This window comes from Neoarius graeffei, chromosome 3, assembly GCF_027579695.1.
Source record: "Neoarius graeffei isolate fNeoGra1 chromosome 3, fNeoGra1.pri, whole genome shotgun sequence".
In the NCBI taxonomy this organism is placed as follows: Eukaryota; Metazoa; Chordata; class Actinopteri; order Siluriformes; family Ariidae; genus Neoarius; species Neoarius graeffei.
The window spans coordinates 119,736,095-119,748,727 of NC_083571.1; the positions used below are offsets into that span (position 1 = coordinate 119,736,095).

The 12,633-nt window shown below is 43.8% G+C and overlaps 1 protein-coding gene across 1 annotated transcript in view; it reads left to right on the forward strand.

Moving 5' to 3' along the window:
- Positions 1 to 12,633, forward strand: part of cd109 (CD109 molecule) — a 101,041-nt gene that overhangs the window by 19,844 nt on the left and 68,564 nt on the right. The window contains exons 13-15 of the mRNA XM_060918015.1: positions 2,884 to 2,946; positions 3,097 to 3,273; positions 3,731 to 3,883. Of these exons, the coding sequence (XP_060773998.1) occupies positions 2,884 to 2,946; positions 3,097 to 3,273; positions 3,731 to 3,883 (393 nt within the window). The remainder of the gene's footprint in view (positions 1 to 2,883; positions 2,947 to 3,096; positions 3,274 to 3,730; positions 3,884 to 12,633) is intronic.

Genomic DNA, 12,633 nt, shown 5'->3' on the forward strand with positions numbered 1-12,633 from the left:
ACAGCAGGGTCACAGCCAACCACAACACATCACCAGATGAGCTGAATGAGTTCTATGCTCGCTTCGACACCCTCAACACCAACCAACGCAGAGGGATTCTACCAGCAGAGGCAGCACAGAGCTCTTCACCCATTGTGACCATAACCGAGGTGAGCAAGGTCTTCAGGAGGACTAACCCCCGAAAGGCAGCCTGCCCTGACAACATCCCCGGCCGTGCTTTGAGGGCCTGCTCCACACAGCTAGCAGAGGTCTTCACAGACATTTTCAACCTGTCCCTCTCCATGCCGTCTGTGCCCACATGCTTCAAGACCACCACCATAGTGCCCCCCCAAAGAAAAACAATATAACATGCCTGAATGACTATCGCCCAATTGCACTCACTTCAGTTGTAATGAAGTGTTTTGAGAAGATAGTCATGTCACACATAAAAAAGGACATCCCAGACACAATAGACCCCCTTCAATTTGCATTTCGCCAGAACCTTTCAACTGACAATGCCATCAATGCAGCCATCCACACAGCCTTGTCACACCTGGAACACAGGGACACCTATGTTCGAATGGTGTTTGTGGACTACAGTTCAGCCTTCAACACTGTCATCCCCAGCAGACTGACTGAGAAGCTCTCCACCCTTGGACTGACATCCTCCCTCTGCTGCTGGGTCCTGGACTTTCTCACAAACAGACCCCAGGCTGTCAGAGTCGGTACCAGAACATCCAGCACCAAGACAGTGAGCACAGGGACCCCCCCAAGGCTGTGTGCTCAGTCCACTCCTGTACACCCTCTTCACCTATGACTGCACCCCCTCCCAGAGCAACACTTCCATTATCAAGTTCGCTGACCACACCACTGTCATTGGGCTGATCACCGGCGGAGAAGAGAGAGCCTACAGAGAGGAGGTGGCTCGGCTGGTCTCCTGGTGCCGGGAAAATAGAAGAAGAGAGGGTCCCATATACGATTCGTACATTGGGGGAGTGCCTGTTAGAGAGCGCACTTGTCCTGGGCCATCGGCATAGTGAGGTAGGGTGGCCAGTTCCTTTCCTCGCCGCCTTACTTCCCCCAGTGTTTCCACCAGGTCCCCATTCACTGCTGGGTGGACAGGGAGCGAGCCCCAGATCCCCGTCAAGCCGAGGCTCGAACCGGGGACCGTTCGCTTAGTGGTCAAGCGCTCTAACCACTTGGCCACTTCGCCTCCCCAGGAAAATAACCTCTCCTTGAATGCTGAGAAGACCAAGGAGATGATTATTGACCAGAGGAAGAGGAGGAGAGACCAGCATGCCTTGCTGCACATCGACGGGACACAGGTGGAAAGGGTGAAAACATTTAAATTCCTCGGAACTCACATCAGTGAGGATCTCACCTGGACATACAACACACAGCAGACCATCAAGAAGGCTCAACAGAGACTCTTCTTCCTGAGGAAGCTGAGGAAATTTGGACTGTCCACCAAACTCCTCAGCAACTTCTACGGGTGCACAGTGGACAGCGTCCTGACAAATCCATCACTGTGTGGTATGGGAACTGCACAACTCAGGACAGAAAGGCTCTCCAGTGTGTCATTTAAAATGGCACAGTTCATCTGTGGAGCTGTCCTCCCCCCACTACAGGACATTTACAACACCCGGGTCACAAAAAGGGCACAGAGCATCATCAGGGACGAAACACACCCACAACACAGACTATTCACGCTCCTACCATCTGGCAGACACTACAGGAGTGTGAAAGCAAGGACTACTAGACTGACAAACAGTTTTTACCCCCAGGCCATCAGAACCACGGATTATAATCACCATATTTGCGATTTTGAACAAGACATTGCACATTATATCTGTCCTATTGCATATTGTTTGATTGCTGTCCTACTGCACATTGACCGGTTATTTGTTATTCTTTATTCTTTAATTTAATTATGTTTATTTTCATTCTACTTTTATATTTTGCATTGCATATGCACTTTATATTTTATATTTTGTATTTTATATATATTTCTTTTTATATTAGTAAGCATAGTTTGGTCGGGTAGTTGCAAAATAAGAATTTCATTACCCAATAATAACCGCTGTGTCTGTTATTGTGTATATGACAAACATCTTAATTTCAAGATTCAAGATCTTGAGTCTGGGCGGCACAGTGGTGTAGTGGTTAGCGCTGTCACCTCACAGCAAGAAGGTCCGGGTTCGAGCCCCGGGGCCGGCGAGGGCCTTTCTGTGCGGAGTTTGCATGTTCTCCCCGTGTCCGCGTGGGTTTCCTCCGGGTGCTCCGGTTTCCCCCACAGTCCAAAGACATGCAGGTTAGGTTAACTGGTGACTCTAAATTGAGCGTAGGTGTGAATGTGAGTGTGAATGGTTGTCTGTGTCTATGTGTCAGCCCTGTGATGACCTGGCGACTTGTCCAGGGTGTACCCCGCCTTTCGCCCGTAGTCAGCTGGGATAGGATCCAGCTCGCCTGCGACCCTGTAGAACAGGATAAAGCGGCTACAGATAATGAGAAGATGAGAAGTTCATTTTGTGGGTTGCTCTCAGGAATGGCTTAATGGTATTTTTACCATTTCTTGGTAAACATGTTAATAGTATTCATTACCTTACTTGTGCACAACAACAATTTCTGTCTTTACTGTTAAAAGCTGATGGTGCTGGATGCCAAAGGACTTACAAGATATATAAGATCATAAAGAAACCAGAGGGGGAAAGGTTGTTAAAAAAGCATATCAAAATAATTAGAAGTTCTATTTTAACGCAAAAATGTTAATAATGTAGAATAATGTTTTGCTTATACAATCACTGGCCCATTTCTCTAGATGGATGCCAATAATATTGGATTGCAGTTTGTGTGAGAATACAGATACAGGATAAAAATATTTTTCATTTTATGTGACACTTTCAGATCGAGCACTCTCTCTACATGACTGTGGAAAGTAATTTCCCTTTAACTCAATTCCACTACATGGTAAGTTTTATTTCAGAAGAAAATGTGCTTCAATTAAATTAAATCTGAACTGCAATAGACAGAATTTTTAAATTATTATTTTTCCTTCTAAACACAATAAGCAGCATTGGTTTTCTGTGTGTGTGTGTGTTTCTGTGTGTGTTTGTGTAGGTGATATCACAAGGCCAGGTGCTGGCTGCTGGCACTTTGACTTCCTCGTACTTCTCTCTGTCTCCTGATCCATCATGGATTCCCCTGGTGAAAGTGCTGGTGTACTGCGTCCGTCCTGATGGAGAGATCATCAATGATGTGTTGGATGTTTCCTTCACAAAAGTCCTGCGAAACCATGTAAATGTTAAATTCATACATTCTCATTCACAAGAGCTCATATGGCAGATGCTCCATGTAATCTAACTCGTGAAAAAAAAAAAAGCTAAATAAATCTCCTCACAAAAATATTCATCATTGAGACTTCATGATAGTGTCTTACATCACTGTGCTCTGATGCATGTAGTGAGTCAGGGAGGCAGAGCGAGCCTGAATCTGGAGACATCAAGATGCTTTGTAAGTTGGTTGGCCAGAAAGTCAAGTCAAGTTTATTTTTATCGCACTTTTAACAATAGACATGGTTGCAAAGCAGCTTTTCAGAATTTTAATGACTTTAAATATGAGCTAATTTTATCCCTAATTTTATTGCTAAGAAGGTGTGGAGTTAAAGTATCAATCTTTGCCATAAAGCCGGATTTCTGTTCCATTAGGCTTGTTTTGATGTGAGTTGAGAATTATAAAGCACTTCTGATTGCAGGTGTCTGTAAGCTGGTCAAAAGAACCTGCAGAACCTGCAGAGAATGTGTCTCTGTCCATCTCCGTAGCTGAACCCAGATCATTGGTGGGAATCCTGGTTGTAGACAAAGCGAGCCAGGACTCAAACCGGAGCAACGATTTTACAGAAAAAAGGGTACTGCATTCACATGATACTGAACACACATTCACGGTATATGATACCGATGATGAGTCACTGCAAAGACAAAGGTAGGTGGTGGTATTTATTGTTCTACATTTTTCTGGCTTTTATACTATCATGAGGACAACAGAAAATCCATGCCTATGGGGAGTTCCCATTCTCCGTCTTCGATTTTGTTTTATATTTCCTCATTTTCTCTGTAATAATAGATCCTATTCACAATAATTCCTATGTAACCCAATGTCCAGCATGCACACAAGTCTCAGTTTTCACACAGATTACAAAAACCTGTTTCAGGTCTGTAATATTCTACTGGTTTCATGCAATGCTTCCCCATGAAGACCAAACATTAATTCTTCCATCCAATATCTATACCACTTATCCACTGAGGGTTACAGGTGAGCTGGAACCAATCCCAGCTGATATAGTTCGAGAGGCAGGTTAATTCTCAACAGGTTGCCAGTCTATAGAGGCTTTGCACCATCACGTGACCCCATAGTAATGGTAACTAGGACACCATGACAGGGGGCACGCTTGTAGAGCTTCATTCAGCCGAGTTAGTTGTTATCAATCAGTATGGGAAGGTTTTGCTGTGTTTTTGGATGTGCAATTAATTATGACTGAAACAAAGACATCAGATTTTTTAATTTACCAAAAGTCATTCATCATCAGGGCAAAAAAAGTAGAGAAATTTCCAAATGCAGAAGGGAAAATTGGGGAGAAAAAACAGTCAGTGGGACTCGGTGTCGAACAGAGAGGTCAAAAACCCCTACGCTATACTCCATTTCCACAAAGGTAAGAATTTTTAAAAATAGTAATAATTTCACAACTACAGTGCCATGCTCATTTTTATACAGTGAAGTGAACATGAGCAACAACACAGCAGCTCAGCAGAGCCGTTTTCACCGAGGTGCATTTGCATTCGGGGACCTTTGGAACGTGTTGTGCGTGCGCTTGAGACCCAGTCATTATGGGAAACACCCGATGCTGATCTGAGCACAATCAGCACGCTGTTTTCACACAGATTTTGTGAAGTATTATGTCAGGTATGTGGCGGTAGACAGGTCTAGGTGCAGGAAGAGTTTCTTAGCAGGCATGATCAATGCAAAAACAAAACTGAAAGCAGAGTCATAAACATGGCTAGAAACAAACGTGACAGTGATAATGGTAATACTTCCCAAAGCCTCTGTGTCCTTACTTGCACGTGCTGATTGCACTCAAATCAGTATCAAGTGTTTTCATTAATGACTGGGTCCCAAGTGCATGCACAGTGCACTCCAAAGGATCCCTGAATGTAAATGCACCTTGGTGAAAGCAGCTCTGCTGAACTGCTGTGTTGTTGCTCATGTTCACTTCACCATATAAGAATGTGGACTTTGCAATGAGAAGGGCGAACATGCTGGATCTTGTTTACACAAACATTCCCGTTGCATACTGGTCGGAGCCCCGTCTCCACATCGGCTACTCAGACCACATCTCTGTTATGCTAATTCCAGCATACAGACTGCTCGTCAGACGCTCCAAATCAGTTTGAAGGCAGGTGAAAGCCTGGCCAGAAGGAGCCATCTCTGCTCTCCAGGACTGTTTTGAGAGAACTGAATGGGACATGTTTAGGGAGGCGGCAACCAATGGCGACTGCACCAACTTAAAGGAGTACACAGCATCAGTGACCAGCAACATCAACAAGTGCACTGATGATGTTACTGTCTCTAAGAACATTACCACTTGCCCCAACCAGATGCCATGGATTACTGCAGAGGTGCGTGCACTACTGAGGACCCGAGATGCTGCCTTCAGAGCTGGTGACAGAGCGGCCCTAAGAGCAGTGAGGGCCAAACTGTCTCAGGCCATCAAAGCAGCAAAGCACACACATGCCCAGAGAATCCACAGCTACTTCCAGGACAGCAGCGACACACGGTGCATGTGGCAGGGCATCCAGGCCATCACGAACTACAGGACAACACCAATTGCCTGTGACAATGATCTGCTGAACAGTTTCTAGGCATGGTTTGAGGCACAGAACAGCGTGGCAACAAGGAAGACCATCCCTCCTCCCAACGGCCAGGTGCTGTGTCCGACCACAGCTGATGTGAGGAAAACTCTATGCAGAGTCAACCTGTGGAAGGCTGCTGGACCAGACAACATCCCCGGTAAAGTGCTCAGAGGATGTGCAGACCAGCTGGCATATGTTCTCACTGACATCCTCAACATCTGCCTGAGCAACACCATCATTCCAAAGTGCTTCAAGACCACTACCATTGTCCCTGTGCTGAAGAAGTCTTCAGCGTCCTGTCTCAATGACTATCATACTGTTGCACTCACACCCATAATTATGAAGTGCTTCAAGAGGCTCGTCATGAGGCACATAAAGACCCTGCTGCCTCCCTCACTAGACCCCTGCAGTTTGCGTATCGCTGTAACTGGTCCACAGAGGACGCCATAGCCACCACCCTTCATCTGACCCTTAGCCACCTGGACAAGAAGGACAAATACATTCGAATGTTGTTCATAGAGTTCAGTTCAGCATTCAACACAATCATCCCTCAGCAGCTAATTGGAAAGCTGAGCCTACTGGGCCTGAACATCTCGCTTTGCAACTGGATCCTGGATTTCCTGACTGAGAGACCTCAGTCAATCCAGATTGGGAGCAGAACTTCCACACCACCATACTGAGCACCGGAGCCCCCCAGGGCTGTGTGCTCAGTCCACTGTTGTTCATTCTGCTGACTCATGCCTGTGCAGCAACTCACAGTTCGAATCACATCAAGTCTGCTGATGACACGACTGTGGTGGGTCTCATCAGTAAGAACGATGACTCGGCATACAGAGAGGAGGTGGAACGGCTATCGGACTTGTGTAGAGTCAACAACCTGTCTGATTATGGACAAAACAAAAGAGATGGTTGTTGACTTCAGAAGAACATGGAGTGACCACTCTCCACTGTACATTGACAGCTCACTCATGGAGAACATCAAGAGCACCAAATTCCTTGGTGTTTGTCTGGCAGAGAAATTCACCTGGTCCCTCAACACCAGATCCATACCCAAAAAAAGCCCAGCAGCACCTCTACCTCCTCCAGAGACTGAGAAAAACCCATCTCCCATCACCCATCCTCACAATATTCTACAAAGGGACTATTGAGAGCATTCTGAGCAGCTGCATCATGGTCTGGTTTGGGAATTACATTGTCTCTGATCAAAAGACCCTACAGTGCATAGTGAGGACAACTGAGAAGATCATCGGAGTCTCTCTTCCCTCCATCACGGACATTTACGCCACACGCTGCATCCGGAAAGCCACCAGCATCGTGGCCGACCCAACACACCCCTTACACAATCTCTTCACCCTCCTGCTGTCTGGAAAAAGGTACTGAAGCATTCGGGCCTTCACAGCCAGACTCTGCAACAATTTCTTCCCACATGACATCAGACTCCTCGACTCTGAGGGACTGGACAGAAAACACTCTGACTGTTGAACACACCACTCACACCACAGTCTCTGCACAGTGGACATTAATACACTATTGCCTTAGTATTTACAATGTCTCTCTCTCTCACTCACTCACTCACTCACACACACACACACACACACACACACACACACACACACAAGGTTTACATTTATTTATTCCCTTTTCATACACTACCTCAGTATGCACACTCAACTCTGCACCTTATGTTGTTTGTGTCATTTATTGTCGGCAGTGTTGTATTCATTGCACTCTTGCACTTTGTGTGTTGTAGATTGTAGTCCTGTGATGTTTAAAAAGCCTTTATTTGTCACATGTACACTCAAACATAGACTAAAGCACTCAAGCACACACACACACACATACCCAGAGCAGTGGGCAGCGATGCTACAGCGCCTGGGGAGCAGTTGTGGGTTAGGTGCCCTTGCTAAGCCCAACCTCAGGCCCTCGCTACCCCATGTTATCCAAACCTGCATGTCTTTGGACTGTGGGGGAAACCGGAGCACCCGGAGGAAACCCACACCGACACAGGGAGAATATGCAAACTCCACACAGAAAGGCCTCTGTTAGCCGCTGGGCTAAAACCCATAACCTTCTTGCTGTGAGGCGACAGTGCTAACCACTACATCACCATGCTGCCATGGTTCTGGAGAAATGTTGCAGCAGGTGCTGGCTGCTGGCACTTTGACTTCCTCGTACTTCTCTCTGTCTCCTGATCCATCATGGATTCCCCTGGTGAAAGTGCTGGTGTACTGCGTCCGTCCTGATGGAGAGATCATCAATGATGTGTTGGATGTTTCCTTCACAAAAGTCCTGCGAAACCATGTAAATGTTAAATTCATACATTCTCGTTCACAAGAGCTCATATGGCAGATGCTCCATGTAATCTAACTCGTGAAAAAAAAAAGCTAAATAAATCTCCTCACAAAAATATTCATCATTGAGACTTCATGATAGTGTCTTACATCACTGTGCTCTGATGCATGTAGTGAGTCAGGGAGGCAGAGCGAGCCTGAATCTGGAGACATCAAGATGCTTTGTAAGTTGGTTGGCCAGAAGGTGTGGAGTTAAAGTATCAATCTTTGCCATAAAGCCGGATTTCTGTTCCATTAGGCTTGTTTTGATGTGAGTTGAGAATTATAAAGCACTTCTGATTGCAGGTGTCTGTAAGCTGGTCAAAAGAACCTGCAGAACCTGCAGAGAATGTGTCTCTGTCCATCTCCGTAGCTGAACCCAGATCATTGGTGGGAATCCTGGTTGTAGACAAAGCGAGCCAGGACTCAAACCGGAGCAACGATTTTACAGAAAAAAGGGTACTGCATTCACATGATACTGAACACACATTCACGGTATATGATACCGATGATGAGTCACTGCAAAGACAAAGGTAGGTGGTGGTATTTATTGTTCTACATTTTTCTGGCTTTTATACTATCATGAGGACAACAGAAAATCCATGCCTATGGGGAGTTCCCATTCTCCGTCTTTGATTTTATTTTATATTTCCTCATTTTCTCTGTAATAATAGATCCTATTCACAATAATTCCTATGTAACCCACAAGTCTAACCACTACAACACCGTGCTGCCATGATCCTGGAGAAACATTGTTTTGTTTTAACTCTGTCCTGTACCAACTGTATATGGTTGAAATGACAAATAAAAGAACCTTAATCTATAAGAATGAGCACCTTACTGTAGTTGTGAAATTGTTTTTTTTTGTTTTTGTTTTTTGGAATTCTTCAGCATCTGACATCATGTCACCCTCACAGTCCCCCCCCAACACACACACACACACACACACACAACATTCATTCGCACATAGAACTCAGGGACCGCACATTTCACTTTACCTCGCTCATTTGCACTATTCTGCACTATCTCACCGTAACAGCTATTAGTTTGTTTATACTGCTTATTTCATGTTTACCTGCTATACCTCAAGTGCCCTTGACTGTTTATTTTATGTCCTTTTGCTCCAATTTTTGTCCAAATTGTGCTCCAAATTGTCCGCAGTTCCAATTTGGAACTGCGGACACCGTGATCTTTACGTCCTCCACCGTTCAGGCCTTCTCAAGTAAACATCCACAATTACTCTTCCAATAAATTAAGGATAGTAATTCTTTACTATTAAACTATCTACTGCACATACAGTCCTGTGCTAAAGTCTTAGGCACTCTGTTTTTTTAATTTCATGCAAACTTTGTTATAGATTTCTATTTTATGACTTCGACATTATCAAGTCAGTACAAAAACATTTTAGAGTCCAAATGTTCAGGGTTTTTTTTTTTCCCGGCACAAAATTAAATGTTACAGAAAAAAAAGTTTGTATCTGAGCAGCATATTCCATAAGAGAGCGCTTTTCAGATGAAAAAGAAAGCATAATGAAGGCTGCTGGGTTTTGGTGTAAAATGAAGAAGTGAGTGTGACAGTCAAAGTGTGCAGAAGAACTGTGGCTGGTTCTGTAAGATGCTCAGGAAAACCTACAGATCATTTACACATAAAACTGACCTCACTGGACCTCAGACGGAGATTTTTATATATTTTTTAAAAAGTAAACGGTCGTCTCACACCAAATACCGACTTTGTTTCATTTATTATCGCTCACTGATTACTGTTTATAGTATTTTTTTACATTGAAGCATTTAATTTAATTTAATTTAATTTAATTTAATTTAATTTAATTATTTTTAAGCCATTTTTGGTCCACAGCATTTCTTTATACAGTGGTGCTTGAAAGTTTGTGAACCCTTTAGAATTTTCTATATTTCTGCATAAATATGACCTAAAACATCATCAGATTTTCACACAAGTCCTAAAAGTAGATAAAGAGAACCCAATTAAACAAATGAGACAAAAATATTATACTTGGTCATTTATTTATTGAGGAAAATGATCCAATATTACATATCTGTGAGTGGCAAAAGTATGTGAACCTTTGCTTTCAGTATCTGGTGTGACCCCCTTGTGCAGCAATAACTGCAACTAAACGTTTGCGGTAACTGTTGATCAGTCCTGCACACCGGCTTGGAGGAATTTTAGCCCGTTCCTCCGTACAGAACAGCTTCAACTCTGGGATGTTGGTGGGTTTCCTCACATGAACTGCTCGCTTCAGGTCCTTCCACAACATTTCCATTGGATTAAGGTCAGGACTTTGACTTGGCCATTCCAAAACATTAACTTTATTCTTCTTTAACCATTCTTTGGTAGAACTACTTGTGTGCTTAGGGTCGTTGTCTTGCTGCATGACCCACCTTCTCTTGAGATTCAGTTCATGGACAGATGTCCTGACATTTTCCTTTAGAATTCACTGGTATAATTCAGAATTCATTGTTCCATCAATGATGGCAAGCCATCCTGGCCCAGATGCAGCAAAACAGGCCCAAACCATGATACTACCACCACCATGTTTCACAGATGGGATAAGGTTCTTATGCTGGAATGCAGTGTTTTCCTTTCTCCAAACATAACGCTTCTCATTTAAACCAAAAAGTTCTATTTTGATCTCATCCGTCCACAAAACATTTTTCCAATAGCCTTCTGGTTTGTCCACGTGGTCTTTAGCAAACTGCAGATGAGCAGCAATGTTCTTTTTGGAGAGCAGTGGCTTTCTCCTTCCAAACTTGCCTTGCACACCATTGTTGTTCAGTGTTCTCCTGATGATGACCTCATGAACATTAATATTAACCAATGTGAGAGAGACCTTCGGTTGCTTAGAAGTTACCCTGGGGTGCTTTGTGACCTCGCTGACTATTACACGCCTTGCTCTTGGAGTGATCTTTGTTGGTCGACCACTCCTGGGGAGGGTAACAATGGTCTTGAATTTCCTCCATTTGTACACAATCTGTCTGACTGTGGATTGGTGGAGTCCAAACTCTTTAGAGATGGTTTTGTAACCTTTTCCAGCTTGATGAGCAGTGATGGAAATAACGGTGTTAGAAATAAACGGCATTACTAATGGTGTTACTTTTTTTAGTAACGAGTAATCTAACTAATTACTTTTTACATCGTTATAACGCCGTTCCCATTACTTACAATAAAATACTATGCGTTACTTTATTAAAGCTGTTCTCATCTGGCACGCTGCTCGTTCAGCCTTTCTTTACTCTGCTTTCGTGTGGGGCGGGGAGACGCGAGACAACGGCACAGTAAGCCAATCAGAGTAGATTTGGACAACATACGTAGGTAGGCCACGCCTACTGCACTGCGCACTCTTTCAATCAGAAGACACAGCGATGGCGAGCGGTCAGCCCAGCACTGCGCTTTCACATTGGAAATACAGCCATTGCTTTTCAATACTTGAAATAAAAGGCAAAAATGTCTACGTGCAATGCACATTATGTCGAGGAACAAAGCGTTTGTCCTCATCAGTGGCCAGTAATTAGTAACATAATTTTAATAACTACAAAAATATATTACATTTGATAGATGTCTTATCTCACATTGTCCCACAAAAATATTAATATAGTGTAGATAACGTTATTAATTGGTTCTGTTAAGTGTCCATTTCAGTCATTAAACACATTTAACATTCACTTTTATTATGATTACACTAACTGAATTTGATTTTTTTTGAGGGGGAACAAAATGTAACGGAATAATTACTTTCCCTGGTAATTAGTTACTTTTATGACAAAGTAACTCCGTTACTAACTCAGTTACTTTTTGGGAAAAGTAACTAGTAACTATAACTAATTACTTTCTGAAAGTAACGTGCCCAACACTGTTGATGAGCATCAACAACGCTTTTTCTGAGGTCCTCAGAAATCTCCTTTGTTCGTGCCATGATACACTTCCACAAACATGTGTTGTGAAGATCAGACTTTGATAGATCCCTGTTCTTTAAATAAAACAGGGTGCCCACTCACACCTGATTGTCATCCCATTGATTGAAAACACCTGACTCTAATTTCACCTTCAAATTAACTGCTAATCCTAGAGGTGCACATACTTTTGCCACTCACAGATATGTAATCTCATCTCATCTCATTATCTGTAGCCGCTTTATCCTGTTCTACAGGGTCGCAGGCGAGCTGGAGCCTATCCCAGCTGACTACGGGCAAAAGGCGGGGTTCACCCTGGACAAGTCGCCAGGTCATCACAGGGCTGACACATAGACACAGACAACCATTCACACTCACATTCACACCTACACTCAATTTAGAGTCACCAGTTAACCTAACCTGCATGTCTTTGGACTGTGGGGGAAACCGGAGCACCCGGAGGAAACCCACGCGGATGTTGGTAACTCGCCAGCGCCCCCTATAACGATCCCA